Source organism: Nyctibius grandis, chromosome 9, assembly GCF_013368605.1.
Source record: "Nyctibius grandis isolate bNycGra1 chromosome 9, bNycGra1.pri, whole genome shotgun sequence".
NCBI lineage: Eukaryota > Metazoa > Chordata > Aves > Nyctibiiformes > Nyctibiidae > Nyctibius > Nyctibius grandis.
The window spans coordinates 30168049-30190529 of NC_090666.1; the positions used below are offsets into that span (position 1 = coordinate 30168049).

Genomic DNA, 22481 nt, shown 5'->3' on the forward strand with positions numbered 1-22481 from the left:
GCACATCTTTCTGCTCTTTGGAGTGTGTATTTAGTGTTGATTATGACTTGGCTTGAGCTTGTGATTGAAAATTTTGTCTCTGTGTGGAGGAAGACGGTCGGAGTCTTTCAGCCCTCCTCTCCCAGTAGGAGAGGGTTTACATTCAACCAAAGGCCAAGAATTGGTCCCTCTGAAGTCCTGTAAGCTCAGGTCAGCTGAGATGGCAGGCTGCCACTGTTAATGAGCACTTCCATGGATTAATGAATTTTGTCTCAGATTCCGTTTGCTTTCAATTTCAAGTGTGGGGGCTTTTTTTGGTGCTCTGTTTGGCTTAACTGTAGGGGAACTTCTTTTAATGAAATGACTACTTAACCCACTGAACACTGACTTGGATGCACTAGAATTTTAAAAAATGAAGATAAAGCAGGATTTTACAGTCTTTCCCAGTAATCTGGTATCTGTTGAACAGAAAATCAGCTCAAGAAGGGTCCTTTTTACATGCAGATTACACCTTGAAGCTACTTGAAAATCAACCCACAATTTTTCCTCAAATTGGCTTTTTAATACTGAGCTTTTCTTCTGAAGGGGATAATCTGCTCTAGTAATAAATGTTGGGTTTGGGTTTATTCACAGAAGCAGTAAGTGAAGATGGTGAGATTCGTGTGTACTTCTTCAAGGAGCGCTTAAAGAACTTCACTGTCCCTTGTTCATGGGAACAAGCCAGACTGCGCACGCAGGAGGAGATCCGGCAAGGCACGAGAGGTGAGGCGGCTGCTGGCACTGCTGTGGGAGTAGCGTTCAGCTGTCCATTGTGCCATCAGGGTTGCTCCGTGAACTCCAAGGAGGTTGCTCGGCACCTCTACGATGAACACGTAGTGCCATCATGATGCTGAAAACCAGCATATAGTATCCTCCCAGAACGTGCTTGTGTACATCTCCTTGAAATGATGTACAAGGGTGTGCAGAAACAGGGTCGTAAGTAGATCTTACTTTTTCAGGGTTACTTGGCTCTCAAAGAAATGGATCGCTTGGGAAGTGCTTAGAAGTGTTGTAAGTGGAGAAATTAAGTTCTGCCAAAGAAAACACTACTGAGGCTTTGGAATTAGACTTGTACTCTAGGTACACAAAACATGGAGGAAAAACGGTGTGAGGCCGGAGAAGAGCATAGGGATAAATTGTGAGCGTGCCCTTTATTTAATAGTGCCCCCTCCCTTACATTCACCTTCAGTTGCAGCCTGGACCTGATGGCTGAATTACGTGTTAGATGATTTGCAGATTGGTAATTTGGTAATTGCATGTTAATTTTGCAGCATTTTTTGTTCAGAAGGAGCCTTTGTCCCCAACTTGTGGGAAGACATCAGGAAAGTCCCACTGCTAAGAGTAAATGCTAGAAGTTGAGGGAGGAGGGTGCCTTAGAGCTGTGTGGATTTGAGATCTCAAGAGTCTAGCTCACTTCCCTAGCCTTGTTCAGAGTGAAGCCAGTCTCTCTTCACTCTTGGAAGTTTATCTGCTGCTCTGCTGTGTAGCAGATGTTGGGTAGATACCTTTCTTTGGGGTGAATCCCAGCCCCCTGTCAGATTAGTTCCTCTCAAATCCTGTGCACAGGTGGGGGTATGCTGGACCCTGGTACAAGGGAATTATGTCTCCAAATAATCAATTCTCACTCCCTGCTATTTCCAAACTTCAAGTTAGCAGGGAAAAATCAACACGCTTATACCAATTTCTCTGCTTTTGTTTGTTTTTTTTCCTCCCCTCGTCAGGTCAAGGGTAAAATCTCCCAGCTCTTTCAAGAAACCGTATAGCGTCTCCATGATGCCAGGTCAATGTGGTTCTGGTGTGAGCATACTATCAGGTCAAGAAAAGAGCATTCCCAGTGCAGATGAATTCTCAGATGCAGCCTCGGCCCAGGAGCTTCTCCCAGAGCATGTGTTGGCACAGTTGCAACTGGAGAAAATAGAAAGCAGGAGGTAAGTTCCCTGAGCAGCATCCTGTCCTTGCAGTTCTGGCCCAGGGTTGTAAGCAATTTCTAACTTGTATGTAATGGGAAGCTGAAGTCCAACAGTGCTAGGAAAGAGCGAGACTATCTCCACTTTCATCTCATTTCATCAAGCACATCAGTGCAGTGCAGTGCAGTTGCCTGCTAGCTCCTACTTGCATTGCAGGAACAGTCCAGGATGGTAGAAATACTTGGAGCTTTGAGGAACGGTTGGAGACCGTGGTCAATTGAGCTGCCAATACTAAAGCAGTACAGTGTGTGCAGTAGTCTGTGTGTGCTGCAGGATTGCAGTAGTCTGTGTGTGCTGCAGGATTACAAGTGTCTATAAAACCCACTTTGGGCTGTCAGTTTGGTGCCTGTAGCAATGTAGATCACAAAGCTGAAGAACTAAAGCTTTGGAGGTTGGCCCAAGGGTTTCTTGTCTTCGCTGCCTTCCCCGTCAGCTGCATGACTTCAGTCTCTGTGGCTCCTTTGTGTACCACAACCTTCCGTGATGGAGTTTCGTCATAGCAGTGGGGTATGTCAGAGTGTGTTGGGAAAGACTATGAACATCATTCTAGCAGAAACTTCTGAACCCAAAACTTGGGTTAACCCACTGGTTATGAGAACAAAGCTAGGCTGCAATCTGACTGGTGCTCGATCTTTCTGTCCAGGTTTGAAGAACAGTTGCACCAATATCTAGCTGAGGACTTTGAGCCCCGTGGTGATTTTGTAGGGCTTCCTCTCTACCTCCCCCAGTCTCTGCTCTCCACCCCAACTGTCACTTACCCGTTGATGAAGAGTCCCACGTCATCTGCTCAAGAGGTAAGAAGGGGTGGTACTGAGAATTAACTGTAGCTCTGAGGAGTGCGGGTGTCAAACCTGCTGTAGTTACAAAACATTTAGTGAGCGTTACCTTGGTGTGTAGTGTTGGAGAGACTTGGGAAATACAGAGTTGACAAACTACGCCTTGGAAATAACTTCTTCCCGGGGAGGAGAATGCTTTCTGCAGGCCTGGAGTAAGTGTTCTTCCCAGGTGTTAATGCTTTCTGCTGCTGGCGGTTGTAACAGTATCCCTTGTGGTGCTGCACTTTGACTTAGGGAAGCACTTGTGGGTCAGCTTCCCCCACTTAAAGGATGGCTGGGGACAGAAACAGCAGAAGATGCTATTTTTGCTTTACCTCCTCAGGTGGGGGGTGCTGACCTCCAGGGTTGTTCTCAAAAGTAGGGGAACAGACAGTGAGCTGAGAAATCCCTTGTTGGAACTGGGTGATGCTTCTTTCTCAGTCTCATCTCTTTTTTTCTTTCTGCCTAGGCTGGGAGTCAAGAGGGATGCAAGCTTTTGGTGGAGGACCTAAGCCCCACGCTGTCAGAGAGACTGGAACACTTGCAACAGCTCCTCAGAGCAAACAAGGAGGCTGAAGCTGCCTCCCAGCTCTACCTGTCTACTGTGGTGGACATGCTGGAGATGTGAGCAGAGCCGAGATACGTGTGCAGACCAAGAGACTTGGTAAAGAAATCCAGGGTGGGATGATTGAACAGATCCTTTTCTGCTTCACAGGCACAGAGATGAGTCAAATCCATTTCTTAGGAAGCCTTAAATTGACACTTTGGTGACTTTTTTTTTTTCTTTCTACCAGCTCTCATTGTGGGTAAACAGCTTCATGAGGAGAAAACTGTGAGGTAGCAGGGGCCCCTGGGAACATCAGAGCAATTGCTCTCCATAGTCACAGTCCCCGAGATGTTGTCCCAGCTCTGTGCTTGATTGCTTTATGCAGAAGCTACCTTGCAGCAGCACTGTCGTCTGAAGTTGCTGGTTTGCTGCCCAGGAATATCAATACTGTCATTCTCAAGTCGGTGCAGCACTTGACCATATTTTTGTACTTGATGCTCAGTGCAAATCCAGAAGGATTTTTTTTTTTTTGTGCTGCTGGGCTCAGGTTTTGTTGTATTGAATATTTATGGCATTAAAACCAAATAAGTTGCTTGTTCTACAAATAAACTGTCATGCTGGAAAGCAGGACACTTTCTTCAGTAAACAGCCATGGAGAAATGATTTTCCTTTTTTGGAAGAGCAGCTTACTTGCATTCTCCAGTATTTCAAAAGCTGTGGCTTTGGAAGTTGAAGACCTTTGTTTGTAGTTTAATATTGATTCCCAGTAAATAGTAGGAAGATGTACTTCATGTCTGCAGTACTCCTGTAGAAAATTTTCCTTTTTTTTACAATATCGGCAGATTTTTCTCAGACAGAAACTTCTGCCTGGTGAAATACAAATTACTGCAGCTTTGGAGGTAAACACTGATTCTCATGCCTGCTAGAGACCAGTTTTCTGACTTGCTTCTAATTTCATTTGAAATTCCCAGTAGTCCAAAAGTGTCAGCTACCTTCCAAAACAGTCATTTTATAGTTATTTTTTTAAATAGCATTTGTATTATTTCTCTTAAGCTACTGTTGCTATTCTAGGTTTAATATTGAGTTGAAATAAGAAATTCAAACTGAAGAGGTTATGTTTGGAGGCTGTTCATGCTACATGTACTTTTGTTGGGCCGAGCTGTGCTGACTTTCACTGGTCGTGTGCGAGGCTGGGCCTGTGATGCTCCCTGCCCTGGTGCTGCCGTTGATGTTCTCAGTGTACTTGGAATTCAGCTGTAAAATCCCCAAAGTGTTTTGAGTCAGTCGGCAGCAGCAGCAGCGACTGAGGTGAGTGCGGGGCAAGGGTGAGATCGGGCTGCCCTGGGCGGGTTCCGTACCCAGGCCCACCCGAGCAGCGGGCCCGAGTCCCGTCCGGAACCAGAAGTTCCCGGCAGCGAATCAGGCAAGGAGGGGGCGGAGCCGGAGGCACCGCGGGGTTCTGAAGGGCCGCTGGGGGGCGCGAGTGACCCGGAGCGGCGAACAGGAGCGCGCGGCAGCTCGCGCAGGGCGGGCAGGGCAGGCGGGCAGGAAGGTGCAGTCTCCCTCCCATCGGGGCAAGACCCATCGGGTCCAGGAATGGTTTCCACTCGGCAGTGCCCTAAGTCCTCTGCGGGTGCCAGAAAGGATATGGCAACCCAAACGTACCTGCCGCAGAAGCCTGCGGAGGTGCAGGTGACAGGCTGCAGGGAGTGCCAGAGCCTGGCCCTGGCACTCGAGGGGAACGGAGACCTCACCTGTGTGAGGTGTGAACAGGTCGATGACCTGATCTCCTTGGTGGCACGACTCAAGGAGGAGGTGGAAAGGTTAAGGAGCACAAGAGCATCCCAGGAAGAGGTTGGCAGGCAGTGCTGTTCCCTGCCTGCCCTGGGGAAAACGGACGGGCCTAATGCTCCCCGGGTAGTGGAGGATCCTCTTCCTCCTCCACAAGGAGCAGGAGGAGACCTAGGGGATGGGGGGAATGGAGGCAGGTCCCTGCTCGGGGTGGTAGGCGAATCCCATCCCGACCTTCCTCCCCTCCCCACGTCCCCGTGCAGAATAGGTATGAGGTGCTGGAGTCTGAGCGCGTTCCTGAGCATTGGGAAGACACGAATCTAGGTGAAGGACCTTCTAAGGGGCTACGTAAACAGAAGCAACCAACTAGAAGGGTTGCAACCAGCTCCAAAAAGGAGAAAAGAAAAGTAATTGTTACAGGTGATTCCCTGCTAAGGGGAACGGAGGGCCCCATATGCAGGCCAGACCCAACTCACAGGGAAGTCTGCTGCCTCCCTGGGGCTCGGGTAAGGGATGTTGCCAGGAGGCTTCCTGAACTGGTGAGGCCCTCTGACTACTACCCACTATTAGTATTCCAGGGGGGTAGGGATGAGATTGAAGGGAGAAGTCCCAGGGCAATCAAAAGGGACTTCAGGGCCCTGGGGTGTTTGGTAAAGGGGACAGGTGCACAGGTGGTATTCTCTTCAATTCCTTCAGTGTTAGGTGAAAATAGGGGAAGGACTATGAAAATACAACAGGTTAATATGTGGCTAAGAGACTGGTGCTGTGGGTGGGATTTTGGGTTCTTTGACCATGGGGCGGCTTTCATGGCACCAGGCCTGCTTAAGCCAGATGGGGAACAGCTGAGTCAGAAAGGGCAAAGGGTTATGGCCCAGAAGTTGGCAGGGCTGGTTAAGAGGTCTTTAAACTAGGTTCGATGGGGGAGGGGGATAAGACCAGGTGTCACGGTTTAAAGCTGGGCTGGCTATTAAACCTGTGGCAGATGCTCTCTGTTATCCCCCCCCCCTCCCCCCAAAGGGAAAGGGAAAAGGGAGAGAGACTTCTGGGTTGGAAAGTTAAAACAGTTTTAATAAACTATAATAATGGAAAAGAGTATAATAATAATAGAAATAATCAAATATATACAAATATATATACAAAACCAAGATTGAGCTCCCCTGAAGTCAGCCACGTCACCACCAGCACTGCAGGGCAGGCTCCGGGAAGGCCCAGGCTGGGCCTAGCGATGGTCGAGAGCTGGATTCAGGGATGCACGGATTGGGATCGGGGGCAGCAGGAAAACAGACGGAGTCCTCCTTGGACACCGGCCATAGCAGAAAGAGAGCGAGACCCTCGTGATCCCCCCGCTTTATACCGAGAATGACGTGTATGGGATGGAATACCCTCGTTGGTCAATTTTGGGTCACCTGCCCTGTCTGCTCCCCCCTGCAGCTGCGACCCCCCTTCGGCTCTTCACTCGTAAGCAGTGAGGAATTCAGCAGTGACCTTGGTTTCTCTAAAACTAAGTACAGCAAGAGCCTTACTGCACAACATCCCTACCGGTGCCTCAGCGATAACTACAAACTTCGAGCGTTATCAGTCCTGGAAGCAGACACTGTCTGCAAAACATGCAGTTAGTTTCAGAAAGTGCAGTTACTTAGAGGAGACTTAGCTGAAAGTAAAAATCACTGAAAGGAAAAATCGGCCTGGTTTAGGCCAAACCAGGACACCAGGGCAACTGCAAATGAACCTAGGGGTGACAGGCCTGCATCGGGGGCAAGGCCGCTAGCCCAGCTGAAGTGCATTTACACCAATGCACGCAGTATGGGCAACAAACAGGAAGAGCTAGAAGCCACTGTACAGCAGGAAGGTTATAATGTGGTTGCCATCACAGAAACGTGGTGGGATGACTCTCATGACTGGAGTGCTGCTATGGATGGCTGTAAGCTCTTTAAGAGGGACAGATGAAGCAGGAGAGGCGGTGGGGTAGTGCTGTATGTTAGGGAGCGCTTGGACTGTGTCAAAATTGAGGAAGATGGTGAGGATGACAAGGTTGAATGTCTGGGTAAAGATCAGGGGGAAGGTCGGCAGGGCGGACATTACAGTGGGAGTCTGTTATAGACCACCCAACCAGGATGAGCAGGCGGACGAGGCGTTTTACAAGCAGCTGTCAGAAGCCGCCCAGTCGCCGGCTCTTGTACTTGTGGGCGACTTCAACTTGCCGATGTCTGCTGGAAATACAACATGGCAGAGAGGAAGCAATCTAGGAGGTTCCTCAGATGTGTGGAGGACAACTTCCTTGTGCAAGTGGTAAATGAGCCCACTAGAGGAGGGGCCCTGCTTGACCTGTTGTTTGTGAACAGGGAGGGACTAGTGTTTTTGGGACGTGGTTCACACCATCTGCTGTAAGTGTGTTTTGAACCTAATAAATTGTTAGTGGCTTGAAATGCGCTGTCGCCTCGTTGCTGTACAAAAGCTCCTGGTACAGGATGCTCTCAATGTGTGCTGCTTTGTTTAACCCCTGGGTTGTCTAGTGTGAAATATCCCAAGTTTGCCAGACTGCAGGGGGGTGGCGGTGCTGTAGAGGCTGGTCTTGCTCCCTGGTAGCACCCATGACTTCTTGCCCCAGGACCTCATGCTGTCACCGGAATCAGGAATAAAACTCTTCAACAGTGGGTTTAGCATTAACGAGCAGGCATTACTTTATTCGGCTGAGGGACATGGGGGATCGCTCCACCTAACGTGTCCACCGAGGCACAAAAGCACACTCATTATATACACAACATTGTAGAAAAATGAGTGTTCATCCAATTCCTGAGAAAAGCCCGCCTGTTCCAAGAAACCTTATGCATATGCTAATACATTATGTAACTGTCTTTGCGCACATGCACTAAATTGGGGAAGGGGTCTTGGGGATTATGACCACCAGAGACCACCCCTATAGCGATGTTGTCCACTGTACGACCCCGCTTCTGCACAAGCATGGTTGAGGCCTTTGTTGTCACATGCAGGTGACTCTGAAGAGAAGATCCTGTTCTGGTTCCTACAGGATTTCTCTCTACTCCTGGCATGAGAGCTGTGAATCGAGTCACTGGAGACACTACAAAGATGTTCGCAGTCTTGTTTAATTTGTCCCTTCTTTAACAGAGACCTTGGATTGTCTAAGAATAAGCACAAGCAAGAGCCTTTCTTCACACCATTCCCACCACTACCTCAGTGACAACTATAACGTTAAGGGTTACCAGTCCTAGAAGCAGGCTCTGTCTGCAAAACACGCGGTTAGCTCCAGAAGGTGCAGTTGTTTCAGCTGGAAAGGAAAATTACTGAAAGGAAAATTGGTTCCGTTTAAAGGTTACACAAAGTAGGTGTTTTAGGGCGTACTTTGAGGCCAGCTCGTCCCAAACGGCCTGGTGTCAATGCCTTGGCTGCGGTGGGAGAAGGCAGAGGGGGAAAGGGGGAGAAGCAAAAGTGCCGATGGGGGTGGGATTCGAACCCCCGCTTCCAGAGCACAATGGCTTAGCAGCCCAGTGCCTTCACCACTCGGCCACTTCGTCCCGCTGCGCACCGCCCGCGGCCCCGCCCCTCGCGCCCCGCCGCCAACCGCCTTCGCCCCCGCCCGCGCGGACGCTCGTGCCGACCCCCGGCACCGCCCCCTTGGCGCAGCCCTCTTGGCGCAGCCGGCAGCGCGTCAGTCTCATAATCTGAAGGTCCTGAGTTCGAGCCTCAGAGAGGGCAACGCTTTTGCCTGGCGAGGGGAGGGGGGAGCCGGTCCTCGCGGTGGCATAGGGGACATCTGTATTCGTGCTTGAACATTTACTTAGTGTGCTTGCTAACTGCTGAAAGATACACACGGGATAGATTTTGTCTGGGCACATCTGGAGGGAAAGAAGATACTAATCCTTATCTACATCTTGGGACACCAGCAGGAAGGAGAAGAAAGGAGTATCCCAGAACATAAGGACTTTAATCACTGGTCTGTTTAAAGCAAACTGCTAACTATTCTCTAATGTAAATCAACCTTGGGCGAAATATGAGTTTTAAGATGTGCTGAAGTAACCTGTGCTCGTTATAATGCTAAAAATCAGACCCAGAGGTCAAAAAGACCCTTGTCCAGGTGAAGACCCTTCCCCTGAGCATGCGGAGATAGTGTAAGAATGGCTAAGGAGGTTGTAGCGAGGTGGGGTCGGTCTCTTCTCCCAGGCAACAAGCGACAGGATGAGAGAAAACGGCCTCAAGTTGCGCCAGGGGAGGCTTAGATTGGATATCGGGAAAAATTTCTTCACCGAAAGGGTTGTCAAGCATTGGAACAGGCTGCCCAGGGCAGTGGTGGAGTCATCCCTGAAGGGATTTAAAAGATGAGCAGATGTGGTACTTAGGGACATGGTTTAGTGGTGGGCTTGGCAGTGCTGGGTTAATGGTTGGATTTGATGATCTTAAAGGTCCTTTCCAACCAAAATGATTCTGTGATTCTGTGTTAATTGTAATCAGATATATTAACCAATGAAAAGTATGTTATGCAAATAGAGGGATGATTTAATGTAATTCTTTTGTGTATGAAAAGAGGTGCTGGGGTTTGCAGCAGGTGTGCGTGATTTGTGGGTGACTGCTCCGAACACCCCGCACAGAATGAATACAGTATCTCTCCTGAATCTGCTCTTTGGGCAACAGCTGGTGGCGGCGGGCCCGCCTTTGAGCTGGGCCGCCTCGCCGCGGCGGGGAGGAGCGGACCCCGCGGGGAGGAGGGAGCTGGGCCCCGCGCTGAGCCCCTCGCAGGGCCGTGGGGCTGCGCTGTGCCCTCGGTGAGACTCGAACTCAGGACCTCCAGGTTGCGAGACTGACGCGCTGCCGGCTGCGCCAGGGGGCGGTGCCGGGGGTCGGCACGAGCGTCCGCGCGGGCGGGGCCGAAGGCGGTTGGCGGCGGGGCGCGAGGGGTGGGGCCGCGGGCGGTGCGCGGCGGGACGAAGTGGCCGAGTGGTGAAAGTGCTGGGCTGTTAATCCATCGCGCTGTGGAGGCGGGGGTTCGAATCCCACTGCCGTCGGCACTTTTGCTGCAGCCTGGGCACAGCCGCAGCTGGTGTGTCCTGCGGCCGGGGCTGGCTCAAGCTCCTGCCTGGCACAGAGGGACCCTGGGCTCGATTTCCAGCGGTGCCTGAGCCCCCGGGGGGGCAGGCATCTAGTAGCAAGTGTCTGGTCCACTGTGACAACTGCATCCTCCGAAGGGGAAGAGGTCACCAGTCCCCCCCACGGTAGCGTTTGACTTTGGAAACCTGCCCTCAGCGAGTTTGCACCAAGCTGTGCGGTGCGCTCCACATGCTGGAGGGAAGGGATGCCATCCAGAGGGACCTTGACAGGCTTAAGAGCTGGGCCTGTACAAACTGCATGAAGTTCAAGGCCAAGTGCAAGGTCCTGCACGTGGGTCAGGGCAATCCCAAGCACAAATACAGGCCGGGCAGAGAATGGATTGAGAGCAGCCCTGAGGAGAAGGACTTGGGGGTGATGGTTGACGAGAAGCTCACCATGAGCCGGCAATGTGCGCTTGCAGCGCAGAAGGCCAGCTGTATCCTGGGCTGCATCACAAGCAGCGTGGCCAGCAGGTCAAGGGAGGGGATTCTGCCCTTCTACTCCGGTCTCGTGAGACCCCACCTGCAGTGCTGTGTCCAGCTCTGGGGCCCCCAACATAAGAAGGACATGGAGCTGTTGGAGTGGGTCCAGAGGAGGCCACGAAGATGCTGAGAGGGCTGGAGCACCTCTCCTATGAAGACAGGCTGAGAGAGTTGGGGCTGTTCAGCCTGGAGAAGAGAAGGCTCTGGGGAGACCTTCTAGCAACCTTCCAGAACCTGGAGGCGTTACAGGAAAGCTGGAGAGGGACTTTTGGCAAAGGCATGTAGGGATAGGACGAGGGGGAATGGTTTCGAACTGAAAGAGGAGAGATTTGGATTAGATATTAGGAAGAAATTATTTCCTGTGAGGGTGGTGAGACACTGTCCCAGGTTGCCCAGAGGAGCTGTGGATGCCCCCTCCCTGGCCGTGTGCAAGGCCAGGTTAGATGGGGCTTTGAGCAGCCTGGTCTAGTGGAGGTGTCCCTGCCCGTGTCAGGGGGGTTGGAACCAGATGATCTTTAAGGTCCCTTCCAACCCAAACCATTCTATGATTCTATGAAAGGGGAAGGCAGGAGGAAACCGAGAAGCTCAGGCAGAAGAAATTGAAGAAGCACCTAAAAGGGCAGCCAGGTGCTGGCATGGAGGTGGCTGGAAGTCTCTTATCCAGAACTTTTGGAAAAAACCCACTCAGAAACCCTTAAATGAGCTACTACTGCAGAAACTGGCTGTTAAGCAGTAAGACGATAACCCTCTGAGAGGGGAGGGCAGAGCTGGAAAGCAAACTGGGACAAATGAGGCGTGAAGCCATGATGAAATGGATACCTTGGGGAGGGAGGACAGGGGATTTCCATCAGAGGTGTTGGTGCATGTACCTGTTAACTTTCACTTGAAAAAGAAAGAAAGAGCAAAAGGCAGAGTGCAAATCCCATCTTGCATGTGCTGGGAGCCCGGAGGGGGAGAGGAAGGTGCCCCTGGCCCCATGCTGCCCCGACCCCTCTTGGCACCAGGGTGCCCAGTGGCTCCAGGCGAGCTGCCCAGAGGGGGACCCAGACAAAGCACTGGTGGATCCGCTCCCTGCGCCCCACCCGGCGGGGGGATTAGCTCCCTCCTGCAGCTAATCCCGGCCGTCCAACCGGCCCCGGGCACCCTGGGAAGGTAACTGAGATGCAGGTCCCTCCTGCCGTCCCTGCTAGGTATAAGAGCCTGGCGGGCCGGCTGCGGGCAGGACAGCCATGCTAGGGGGACAGGTCCTGCTGCTGCTCGTGGGGCTTGCGGGCGTCGCAGGGCAGGGGCAGGAGTGGGACCTGGTTGGGAGGGATGCCTTGGTCATTGCCGTGTCCAATGGGGGACCCTGGGGTGACTGGGCCTGGCCAGACATGTGCCCTAAGGGCTCCTACGCCAGCGGTGTCAGCTTCAAGGTGCAGCCTCTGCGATGGAGCCCACGGCTGGTCCAGGGACCCCGCTCCTGCAGGGACTTCACCCCTCCCCTCCGTTCCCTTGCAGGTAGAGCCGCCCCAGGGCGTGATGGAGGACGACACGGCGCTCAACGGGATTCGGCTGCACTGCTCCCATGGCGGGAACCCCAGTGGCAGCTACACAGCCGAGTCCCAGAGCGGCAGGTGAGCCCTTGGCGGTCCCCGTCCCCTCCCCGGGGCTGGAGAGCCTCTTCCATGGCTGCCTCCTCCTCCTCCTGCTCCCCTCTGCCTCGGCACTGACTGTCTCCTCGCTCCCCGGTCTAGATGGGGCTGCTGGTCAGAGGCCCACTGGTGCCCCCACCGAGGGCGCCTGGTGGGCTTCGCGCTGCGGGTCCAGGCGCCCCAGCGCGGGTTCCTGAGTGATGAAGTAGCAGCCACCAGCGCCCGCTTCACCTGCTCCGATGGGCACATCCTGGAGGGGCCAGGGTCTGCCTGGGGCCAGTGGGGCGGCTGGAGCCCCCAGTGCCCCAGGGCGGTGTGCGGCATCCAGACACGGCAGGATCCTGCACGGGGGCTGAAGAGGGACGACACAGCCCTGAATGATCTGCGTCTCTTCTGCTGCCCGTGACAAGCGCTGGAAACCCACTGCAGGGCACCCGATCCCATGACCCAGCTCCACAGCAGAGCCTGTGCCAGGGGTCCCCTCTTCCAGGACCCCACATCCTTAGCCCTGGTACCCTCAGGGGGCACCTCCCCCTCATCCCCATGGGCTCCATCATTGCACAAGTGCTGCTGCCAGGCCCCCAACAGCTACCCCACTTCCCACAGAGGCTCCCAAGTCCTTTCTGCCCCCACCCAGACTTCCAGATATTCCCCAGCATCTCCAGGACTGTCCCTGCCCTACCCTGAAATGAGCTTTTGGTAAAATCATGTACCCAGACTGTTCTGGGGCAGCTTCATCATTTGTAGGGGACAAACTGGGGCAGAGGAGCAGGGAGCCATGGCCAGCCCTGCCAGGACACAGGGACACATCCTCCACCGAAGGGGATAACTGAGATGTCACAGATGGACCCTCCTCAGAGGGCTAAAGGATGGGAGGCTGCGGGCACTGGCAGAAATCCTGATGGGGCAGAAGGGAGTGGGGCCACCGGGGACCCCTCCTGAAGGCGGAGAGCCCCCAGCAGTGCCCCCAGCTTGGGGCAGGGAGGAAAAACAGCCCCCAGGCCCAGGCACCACTGGGAGTCGAACCCAGGATCTCCTGTTTACTAGACAGGTGCTTTAACCAGCTGAGCCATGGCACCCACCTGCCCTACAGCCATGGGGTGCCCCACAGCCATTGGGTGTGCCACAGCCATGAGGTGTACCACAGCCACTGCCCCTGCCCAGGCCGTGTCCCCATCCCACTGCCACCCTGACGCCAGCATCACCCTGCAGGACGGATGGGCCTGGGCACAGGGTTGGGACCCTGGGGACGGGGGACAGTCCTGTGTGTCACACTAAGCTCAAAGCCCCGGTGACTGCGGGGTGTCCCTGGGGGATAAAAGTTGATGGCCGGGTCCCACATGAGCTCTGCCGGCTGGGCAGGAGTGGGGTGGTGGGTGGCCAAAAGCAGGGCTCGTCCGGGAGTTGAACCCGGGACCTCTCGCACCCTAAGCGAGAATCATACCCCTAGACCAACGAGCCGGGGTGCTGCACCCCATTGCACCCCCAGCCTGTGCCCAGCACTGGGGTGCTGGGGGGCGCAGCGCTGCCCAGGGACCCCAGGAGCCACTTTGTGGGGACGGGCCCTGCCGCCAGCCCCTGGGGAGCAGAGCGGGGCTGAGGGGGTGTGCGGGGATGCACCGGCCACCCCGCAGACTTTCCCACTGACCAGGACAAGGGGGCGTCCAGGGGGGATTGGGGGTGCCCAGGGTGGGGGGCAACTGCCCCCCCCCCGGGTGCCCAGGGCTGGGGCTGTGATGGCCGAGGGGTGAAGGCGTTGGACTCGAAATCCAATAGGGTTTCCCTGCGCAGGTTCGAATCCTGCTCACAGCGAGAGCTTTTACCCTCCGCCCTGGTGCCCAGGCTGGGGGTCCTGGGGTGCCCACGCTGGGGACCCTTGGGGGAGCTGCGGTGGGAGCGTGCTGGCAGCCAGGCCATCTCCAGTCCTGCACCTCCTCCCTGGCAAGCAGCAATGTCCCAGGCTGGGGCTGTGATGGCCCCGCAGCAGGAGGGGCACAGGCTCCTCTGGGGTTTCCCCGGTTTTGCAGACCTGGGAGAGGTGGGGAAGCAGCTGTCGAGGGGAACGGGGTGGGGAGCTGTGGGCCATTTTGCTGAGATGCCGAGTGGCTCCCCATCACTGTCCTGTGCCATGTCCCCGTGGGAGCTGGTGGATGGAAGAGCTGGGGGCATTTCCTCACAGCCTGTGAGTGCTGGCAAGCAGCCCCAGGCCAGCCATGTCCACAGGCAGCCCCAGGGCATTTGTAGGGGGTTTCAGGGCTCTGCCAGCCCCGCAGTGGGCAGGGAGGAGGGTCTGGGGAGGCAAAAGGCCATGGAGATGCTGGGGGTTGAACCCAGGGCCTCTTACATGCAAAGCAAGCGCTCTCCCGCTGAGCTACATCCCCCAGTGTGTGGGCAGGCGTGGGCCTGGCGTGGATGGAGTGATGCACTTCACGCGTAAGAGAGAAGTAGCAATAAGTTTGTTGACATAAAACAGTGATTTAACAAAGTTTGATAGTAAATGCGCCTGTGTTTTAGCAAGACTTGATGGCAAGGTGCACTTGATTATTTACAGCAAAGAGGACAGGCTCAGGCAACACTGTCAAGGAGACCCTTCCGTTGAGTCCTGAGGTTCAGAAAGGACCCCCTTGCTTTCTAAACTCCTTCTCAGAGAGGAGACTGGGTGCGGCTGGATCCAGTCCTAGTCCCAGACTTGGTCAAGGGTTTGTGTCTAAATGATTATATGTGTGCAAAATCAATCCTTTCTGTCCCTTAGCTAAGATTTCAAGGTTTAGCATGCTACTAATCACTAATCTGTTGTGGCAAGGAATCTCTTGACCTCGAGGAGTAACCTTGAGAGGTGTCCCTACTCAAGGGGAGATCGTGGCATGAAGCCCGCTGTCATTTCAGGAGAACCCAATGGACCCTGGGCTGTCCACTATTCATGGAGTAAGATGATTGACTTATAGCCGTATTTACATACCTGCCGTACTTCGGTTGGCACGTGCTCAACTAGCCCTTGGCTATTGTGATGTTTTCTGTCTCCCCTGACTCCAGTTTGGGCCAGATGACCGTCATGACCACCACTGGTGGCTATTGCTGAAGTAGGGAGAACCACACCACCACAGTGCCCAGGGGTCCCCGCTGACCCCTGTGGTCCAGCTGCCCCCACAACCACTGGGGCCAGGGCTGTTCTGTGCTGTGGCCACCTCCAAATGCCAGCCCCACATCCTGGGCACAGTGAGATGGACTTCCCTGCTCCAGGCTGTGCCAGGGCAAAAGGCAGCACCAGCCACCCTCCCCAACCCTCAAAATTGTGGGGCACGGGTGCTGGGGGTGCAATGGGGTGCAGCACCCCGGCTCGTTGGTCTAGGGGTATGATTCTCGCTTAGGGTGCGAGAGGTCCCGGGTTCAATTCCCGGACGAGCCCTGCTTTTGGCCACCCACCTTCCTTGGCTGGTGCATGGGACGGTGACATAACCAGGGCATGATGAGAGCAGCAGTGTCCAGCACAGAGGGGACGGTGCCATGTCCTGGCTGGGTGCGTCCCTGTGGGCAGGATGGACCCACAAAGGCCAGCAGCATGTGCCCAAGGGTCTGTTTTTGGGGTCAGGGCCATGGGGGCAGAGCAGGGTGAGCAGTAGGCAGTAGGGCAGGGTGGGGGGTGAGGGGACTTGTCCAGCCCCCCAGCCCTGCTCATGCACAGGGGATGTAGCTCAGCAGGAGAGTGCTTGCTTTGCATGTAAGAGGCCCTGGGTTCAACCCCCAGCATCTCCACATCCTTTTCCGCCCTGAAACCCGTTGTCTCCCTGGGCATCGCTGGAGGACTCTTCCCTTTCGTGCCTGCCCTGTGGCAAGGCTCTCTGCCAGCCATCGGTAAATACCCCCAGATGTTCCCTTTTCCCAACCCCAGTACATGTGGGTACCGGGACTGTCAAGGGGTACTGGGACTGTGCCAATGGCCCCACACCAGGCTGGGGGCATTTTCTCCCCAGAGGCAGACCCCAGGGCAAAGCCACGGTGTCCTCGCCCCATGGGGGACACGCCAGGGGCTGTGATGGCCGAGGGGTGAAGGCGTTGGACTTGAAATCCAATAGGGTTTCCCTGCGCAGGTTCGAATCCTGCTCACAGCGAGAGCTTTTACCCATGGCTGGATGAGGTTGGGGTCCAGGGCACCCCCATCCCATGGGAGCTGATAGCTGGAGAGCAGTGGGGAGCGAGAGGACAGTGCACTGGGCAGCTGCTCTTCTCCTGTGCTGGGAACTGGTGGGTTTGTGGGACCTTGGGTTCAACTCACTGACGAGCCTTCCTTTTGGCCACCCATCACCGGGCAAAGACCCTGCGGGGATGGGGCACAGACGGGGTGAAGCTGCCTGGCACAGGGGGGACAGGCAGCCTCCCCAGCTCAGCCATGTCCCCACTGCTGGCAGGGTCCCACAAGTGCTGGGAACAAGGTGCTGCTGCTGCCCCGTAGGCAAAAGGGTGGGCAAAGGGACACGGCTCGTCCCCTCCCGGGTGGGAAAGGGGCTCTTAGGGTCCCTGCTGCCACCACATCACCGTAGAAGTGGAGTTTGTCACCATCGCTCTGTAGAGGAGGTGGGTTTGAGGAGGCAAAAGCTGGAGATGCTGGGGATTGAACCCAGGGCCTCTTACATGCGAAGCAAGCGCTCTCCCACTGAGCTACATCCCCTCACTTGGGTGCTACCTGCACCCCGGGGTCCTGCTGCCCGCCCTGGTCCTCTTAGCCCCATGGCTTTTGGAGCCAGGGACATTACAGCCCTTGGCCCTGTCCAGGTGCCAGCCCTGCAGCCCGGGCAGAGAAAGGGGGACCTCCCAGCTGTGAACATCCATCGGGGCCAAACAGAGCTTCCCCAGGTCCCATCCCACCCCAACCAGTTCCCTGAGTCCTGAGCCACCCTCCCCAACCCCCAAAATTGTGGGGCACGGGTGCCGGGGTTGCAATGGGGTGCAGCACCCCGGCTCGTTGGTCTAGGGGTATGATTCTCGCTTCGGGTGTGAGAGGTCCCGGGTTCAACTCCCGGACGAGCCCCACTTTTGGCCACCCACCTTCCTTGGCTGGCGTAGGTGGCCCCAGCCCATGGTGGGACCAGGGCCAGGGTGGTGGGAGGGCACCAGTGCCTCATGCAGTGGGGTTGGGCAGAGTGTGTGGGGTGGGCACATTCCCACAGCCATGATGGATCCCCTTAGAAGCAGCAAATGGGGATGGTGGAGTGCAGCCTCTGACAGAGTGAGGGGACTGGTCCATGCCCTCAGCCCTGTCTATGCACAGGGGATGTAACTCAGCGGGAGAGCGCTTGCTTTGCATGTAAGAGGCCCTGGGTTCAACCCCCAGCATCTCCATGGCCTTTTGCCTCCCCAGACCCTCCTCCCTGCCCACTGCGGGGCTGGCAGAGCCCTGAAACCCCCTACAAATGCCCTGGGGCTGCCTGTGGACATGGCTGGCCTGGGGCTGCTTGCCAGCACTCACAGGCTGTGAGGAAATGCCCCCAGCTCTTCCATCCACCAGCTCCCACGGGGACATGGCACAGGACAGTGATGGGGAGCCACTCGGCATCTCAGCAAAATGGCCCACAGCTCCCCACCCCGTTCCCCTCGACAGCTGCTTCCCCACCTCTCCCAGGTCTGCAAAACCGGGGAAACCCCAGAGGAGCCTGTGCCCCTCCTGCTGCGGGGCCATCACAGCCCCAGCCTGGGACATTGCTGCTTGCCAGGGAGGAGGTGCAGGACTGGAGATGGCCTGGCTGCCAGCACGCTCCCACCGCAGCTCCCCCAAGGGTCCCCAGCGTGGGCACCCCAGGACCCCCAGCCTGGGCACCAGGGCGGAGGGTAAAAGCTCTCGCTGTGAGCAGGATTCGAACCTGCGCAGGGAAACCCTATTGGATTTCGAGTCCAACGCCTTCACCCCTCGGCCATCACAGCCCCAGCCCTGGGCACCCGGGGGGGGGGCAGTTGCCCCCCCCCCGGGGCACCCCCAATCCCCCCTGGACGCCCCCTTGTCCTGGTCAGTGGGAAAGTCTGCGGGGTGGCCGGTGCATCCCCGCACACCCCCTCAGCCCCGCTCTGCTCCCCAGGGGCTGGCGGCAGGGCCCGTCCCCACAAAGTGGCTCCTGGGGTCCCTGGGCAGCGCTGCGCCCCCCAGCACCCCAGTGCTGGGCACAGGCTGGGGGTGCAATGGGGTGCAGCACCCCGGCTCGTTGGTCTAGGGGTATGATTCTCGCTTAGGGTGCGAGAGGTCCCGGGTTCAACTCCCGGACGAGCCCTGCTTTTGGCCACCCACCACCCCACTGCCGGGCACAGCCCCTGTGGGGACAGGGCGGCGGGGGGACGGGCGGCCTCCCCAGCCATGGCCAGGGCTTGTCCCCTGCTGGGTGGAGAAGACGCTATTGGGGCTGTGGGGGACGGCAGAGGGGGGACCTTCTGCCCCACGCCCCTGTTACGACCTTGTCGCAACTAGTTCATAAATCCCTTGGAGTAAATTAAGGTGAAATGACACCAAATAACTGGTACGAAATTAAGAACAATTTATTAATACAGGGAAAGTGGCATGGTTGTAAGTGTCTTATGTTTCTAAAGGCATTGAGAAAAGAGAGAAAAGGGAAAAGGAAAAGAGAAAGAGGATAGAGACTATGAGAGAGAGGAAAAGAGAGATCACCACCCTTGGATCCAGCGATGTAAGTTGTCTGTAGAGTTGGTAAGTTGCTTGCAGAGTTGCTCCTCCGGTAAATCGCTTGCAGGATCGGTCCTCAGGTGGCGGGCGGGAGCGCGCACCAGCATCCCAAGTGAGAAGGTCTAAATACTTTAGGTCATTTGCATGCGAGATAGGAGAGGGTGGTAACATCCCTCTTGTCTCCCCCCCCCCCCCCGCTCTGGTCGCTTCCCATGCTAATTGGGACGCCTGTGCTTTGTAGTCTTAGATTGTTCTCGAAATGAGTCGGTGGTCCCCCAAGGGGTGTCTGGTGGTCGTGATCCCCTAGTTGTGGTGTCTGCTGTATGACCCCGCTTCTGCAAAAGCGTGGTTGAGGCCTTGCAAAGTTGTTGCACATGTAGGCTGGCCCCAAGGAAAAGATACCATCCTGCCTCCGCAGGACTTATCTCTTCCTTCAGCCAGAGTTGTAAATCACGACAATTAAGGCGCAGCAGGGGTATTGTTCTGTTCCCAAGGCCCTTATCTCTTGCCAGACTTGCAGGCCTCTGTAGTACACATACCCTCCTCCAGCCAGAGTTATCAAACAAGTTGTTTAAGGCATACAAACTCTGTCCGTCACAGTCCCCGCTGGGCAGCTCTACCTGGGGGCTGCATCCACAAAACAGTGTCCCAGGCCTGCTCACAGCATCCTCCCAGTCCTGGCCAGCCCGGGGGCACCCGAGGGACACCCAGTGCCTGCAAAGCACAGGACCCCATGGTCAGCAGCTCCAGGGGGCTGGGGAAGGAGGCAGCGACAGGGAATTTTTGGGAGTGATGAGAAAGCCAGGCCAGAGGGGACATTGGCTTTGGGGGATGCCCCATGGAGGACAAAGGGCAGGGGGTGATGCTGCAAAGCACCGGCCATTTCAACCTCTGCAAGAGCCAGGGAGGTGGTTTGGAGGAGGAAAACCCCCAGAGGTGGTGGGGATTGGAGATGATGGGCACTAGCGCCCTGCAGTCACCTCCAGCTCCACAGACCAGGGACTGCAAGAGGGACCTCCCTGCTCCTAGAGCGTGCCAAGGGGCGCGCACAGCCTCAGCTGCCCCCCAAACCCCCAAAAGTGTGGGGCGCAGAGGCGGGGGTTCAAGGGGGTGCAGCACCCCGGCTCGTTGGTCTAGGGGTATGATTCTCGCTTTGGGTGCGAGAGGTCCCGGGTTCAACTCCCGGACGAGCCCTGCTTTTGGCCACCCACCTTCCCCAGTGGCACAGGGGACCACGGCGTAACCAGGGCACGGTGAGGGCAGCAGTGCCCGGCACACTGGGGTCCGTGCCCTGTGCTGGCTGAGCATGTTCCTGTGGGCAGGATGGAGCCCAAGAGCTGGCAGCGAGGTGCTGGTGGGTGTGTGGGCAGGGAGGGAGATGGAGGCAGATGGAGGAAGGGATGGGAAAGGGCAGGTGGAGGCAGTGCCGGGCACCGCAGAGCAGAGTGGGTTCCACCGGCAGCGTGTGCCCTGGGGTCCGTTTGTGGGGTCAGGGCCTTGGGGCAGCACTGGGGGGTGAGGGGACTGGCCCAGGCGCCCAACCCTGCCCATGCACAGGGGATGTAGCTCAGCGGGAGAGCGCTTGCTTTGCGTGTAAGAGGCCCTGGGTTCAACCCCCAGCATCTCCATGGCCTTTTGCCTCCCCAGAGCCCCCTCCCTGCCAGCTGCGGGGCTGGCAGAGCCCTGAAACCCCCTACAAAAGTCCTGGGGCTGCCTGTAGGCATGGCTGGCCTGGGGCTGCTTGCCAGCACCCACAGCCTGGGGGGAATGCACAGCGCCTTTCCCCTCTCCTGCCCGGGCGCTGCATTTCCCTTCTCTGCAGAGGTGATGGAGGGAGCAGCTGGGTGGGTGCAGGACGTTGGGTGGCCAAAAGCAGGGCTCGTCCGGGAGTTGAACCCGGGACCTCTCGCACCCTAAGCGAGAATCATACCCCTAGACCAACGAGCCAGGGTGCACAGCTGGGACCCAGCCCTGATCCTGTCCCCCACGGCCCCGGGCACCACACAGGCCAACCCGTGTCCAGCGCAGGTTGGGGCTGCCCCAGGGCGCTGCCCTCTCCCTCCCCTCTGCTCTCTGGCTGTCGGCTCCCCCATTCCCCGGCGACAAGGCACAGGGGGAGTCCACTCAGCATCCCGGGGAAATGCCACTTCCCCACCTGTCCTGGGACTGCAAAACCTGGAAAGCTCCAGAGGAGCCAGTGCCCCTCCTGCCCTGGGGCCATCACAGCCCCAGCCTGGGGCACTGGGGGCCCCCTGTGCACCCCTGTCTCCCCCTGTCCCAGCCCATCCTTGCTGCCCCCATTGTCCTGGGCAGTGGGAAAGTCTGCGGGGTGACGGGTGCATCCCCGCACACCCCCTCAGCCCCGCTCTGCTCCCCAGGGGCTGGCGGCAGGGCCCGTCCCCACAAAGTGGCTCCCGGGGCCCCGGGGTCCCTGGGCAGCGCTTCCCCCCCCAGGACCTCAGTGCTGGGCACAGGCTGGGGGTGCAATGGGGTGCAGCATCCCGGCTTGGTGGTCTAGGGGTATGATTTTCGCTTAGGGTGCAGGAGGTCCCGGGTTCAACTCCCGGATGAGCCCTGCTTTTGGCCACCCACTGCCGGGCACAGCCCCTGTGGGGACAGGGCACAGATGGGGGGACGGGCGGCCTCCCCAGCTCGGCCATGCCCCCTCTGCTGGGACAGTGCCACCACTGCCAGGTGCGACCACTGCCCGCTGCCCCGTGGGCAGAGACGCGGCTCAGCCATGGCCAGGGCTCATCCCCTCCTGGGTGGGGAAGGGGCAGTGGGGGAGGGCAGAGGGGGGCTCTGCTGCCACTTTGTCCCCGCTGGGCAGCTCTGCCTGGGGGCAGAGGCAGATAGTGGGAAAAGGAAAGAGCCACTGGGATTGCATCGAATAAGGAGGAGAAATACCAGTGCAAGAAGGAGATCAGCTTTGGGAGGTCCCATGCAGCAAGAAAGGGGATATTTCCTACTGGACCTTTTCAGGGAAGAAAAGCTGGAGATGCTGGGGGTTGAACCCAGGGCCTCTTACATGCGAAGCAAGCGCTCTCCCGCTGAGCTACATCCCCCTGCCCAGGGGGTGCCCAGGCAGGGCAAACCGTCCCTGGCACCACAGCATCCAAGCTTGCGAAAAGCAGTGCCAACCGAAAGAGAAACCCCATGGCTGCACCACGGGGTGCCGTTTGCGGGCAGCTGGTGGATGCCAGGGCTGACCCTCCTCCACCGGGTCTGCAGAGAGCAGCAGGGATGCATTCCCCAAAGGAGGGGTTGTCCCAAAAGCAGGGCTCGTCCGGGAGTTTAACACAGGACCTCTCGCACCCGAAACAAGAATCATCCCCTAGACCAACGAGCCGGGGTGCTGCACCCCCTTGCACCCCCAGCCCCTCTGTCTCCCACATTTTGGGGTTAGGGGTGCAGCTGAGGTGGTGGTTTTTCCCCAGCACACCTGCAGCCTGGGGGTGCTGGG

The 22481-nt window shown here is 56.7% G+C and overlaps 2 protein-coding genes and 17 non-coding genes across 19 annotated transcripts in view; 12 read left to right on the forward strand and 7 right to left on the reverse strand.

Annotated features, from left to right (window-relative positions):
- MCM3AP (minichromosome maintenance complex component 3 associated protein) overlaps positions 1–7564 on the forward strand; it is a 28926-nt gene extending 21362 nt beyond the window's left edge. The window contains exons 25-28 of the mRNA XM_068407369.1: positions 613–739; positions 1737–1946; positions 2629–2779; positions 3270–7564. Coding sequence (XP_068263470.1) covers positions 613–739; positions 1737–1946; positions 2629–2779; positions 3270–3428 — 647 coding nt within the window. The 3' untranslated portion in view covers positions 3429–7564. The remainder of the gene's footprint in view (positions 1–612; positions 740–1736; positions 1947–2628; positions 2780–3269) is intronic.
- Positions 7565–8779: 1215 nt separating this feature from the next.
- TRNAM-CAU (transfer RNA methionine (anticodon CAU)) lies at positions 8780–8852 on the forward strand. The gene has a single exon. It is a non-coding gene; the product is annotated as a tRNA-Met (tRNA).
- A 3097-nt stretch (positions 8853–11949) lies between these two features.
- VMO1 (vitelline membrane outer layer 1 homolog) lies at positions 11950–12779 on the forward strand. The gene is made up of 3 exons (XM_068407367.1): positions 11950–12135; positions 12221–12336; positions 12457–12779. The coding sequence occupies exons 1-3, from the start codon at positions 11950–11952 to the stop codon at positions 12758–12760; spliced, it is 606 nt and encodes a 201-aa protein (XP_068263468.1). The 3' UTR covers positions 12761–12779.
- A 580-nt stretch (positions 12780–13359) lies between these two features.
- On the reverse strand, positions 13360–13433 carry TRNAT-AGU (transfer RNA threonine (anticodon AGU)). The gene has a single exon. It is a non-coding gene; the product is annotated as a tRNA-Thr (tRNA).
- Positions 13434–13743: 310 nt separating this feature from the next.
- Positions 13744–13815, reverse strand: TRNAP-AGG (transfer RNA proline (anticodon AGG)). Its single transcript has one exon. It is a non-coding gene; the product is annotated as a tRNA-Pro (tRNA).
- Positions 13816–14084: 269 nt separating this feature from the next.
- TRNAS-CGA (transfer RNA serine (anticodon CGA)) lies at positions 14085–14166 on the forward strand. Its single transcript has one exon. It is a non-coding gene; the product is annotated as a tRNA-Ser (tRNA).
- Positions 14167–14663: 497 nt separating this feature from the next.
- Positions 14664–14735, reverse strand: TRNAA-UGC (transfer RNA alanine (anticodon UGC)). Its single transcript has one exon. It is a non-coding gene; the product is annotated as a tRNA-Ala (tRNA).
- Positions 14736–15688: 953 nt separating this feature from the next.
- On the forward strand, positions 15689–15760 carry TRNAP-AGG (transfer RNA proline (anticodon AGG)). The gene has a single exon. It is a non-coding gene; the product is annotated as a tRNA-Pro (tRNA).
- Positions 15761–16035: 275 nt separating this feature from the next.
- Positions 16036–16107, forward strand: TRNAA-UGC (transfer RNA alanine (anticodon UGC)). Its single transcript has one exon. It is a non-coding gene; the product is annotated as a tRNA-Ala (tRNA).
- Positions 16108–16381: 274 nt separating this feature from the next.
- Positions 16382–16463, forward strand: TRNAS-UGA (transfer RNA serine (anticodon UGA)). Its single transcript has one exon. It is a non-coding gene; the product is annotated as a tRNA-Ser (tRNA).
- Positions 16464–16948: 485 nt separating this feature from the next.
- Positions 16949–17020, reverse strand: TRNAA-CGC (transfer RNA alanine (anticodon CGC)). Its single transcript has one exon. It is a non-coding gene; the product is annotated as a tRNA-Ala (tRNA).
- A 288-nt stretch (positions 17021–17308) lies between these two features.
- TRNAP-CGG (transfer RNA proline (anticodon CGG)) lies at positions 17309–17380 on the forward strand. The gene has a single exon. It is a non-coding gene; the product is annotated as a tRNA-Pro (tRNA).
- Positions 17381–17619: 239 nt separating this feature from the next.
- On the forward strand, positions 17620–17691 carry TRNAA-UGC (transfer RNA alanine (anticodon UGC)). The gene has a single exon. It is a non-coding gene; the product is annotated as a tRNA-Ala (tRNA).
- A 497-nt stretch (positions 17692–18188) lies between these two features.
- Positions 18189–18270, reverse strand: TRNAS-CGA (transfer RNA serine (anticodon CGA)). Its single transcript has one exon. It is a non-coding gene; the product is annotated as a tRNA-Ser (tRNA).
- Positions 18271–18539: 269 nt separating this feature from the next.
- Positions 18540–18611, forward strand: TRNAP-AGG (transfer RNA proline (anticodon AGG)). Its single transcript has one exon. It is a non-coding gene; the product is annotated as a tRNA-Pro (tRNA).
- A 1529-nt stretch (positions 18612–20140) lies between these two features.
- On the forward strand, positions 20141–20212 carry TRNAP-UGG (transfer RNA proline (anticodon UGG)). The gene has a single exon. It is a non-coding gene; the product is annotated as a tRNA-Pro (tRNA).
- A 362-nt stretch (positions 20213–20574) lies between these two features.
- On the forward strand, positions 20575–20646 carry TRNAA-UGC (transfer RNA alanine (anticodon UGC)). The gene has a single exon. It is a non-coding gene; the product is annotated as a tRNA-Ala (tRNA).
- A 247-nt stretch (positions 20647–20893) lies between these two features.
- TRNAP-AGG (transfer RNA proline (anticodon AGG)) lies at positions 20894–20965 on the reverse strand. Its single transcript has one exon. It is a non-coding gene; the product is annotated as a tRNA-Pro (tRNA).
- Positions 20966–22011: 1046 nt separating this feature from the next.
- On the reverse strand, positions 22012–22083 carry TRNAA-CGC (transfer RNA alanine (anticodon CGC)). The gene has a single exon. It is a non-coding gene; the product is annotated as a tRNA-Ala (tRNA).
- Positions 22084–22481: the final 398 nt, after the last annotated feature.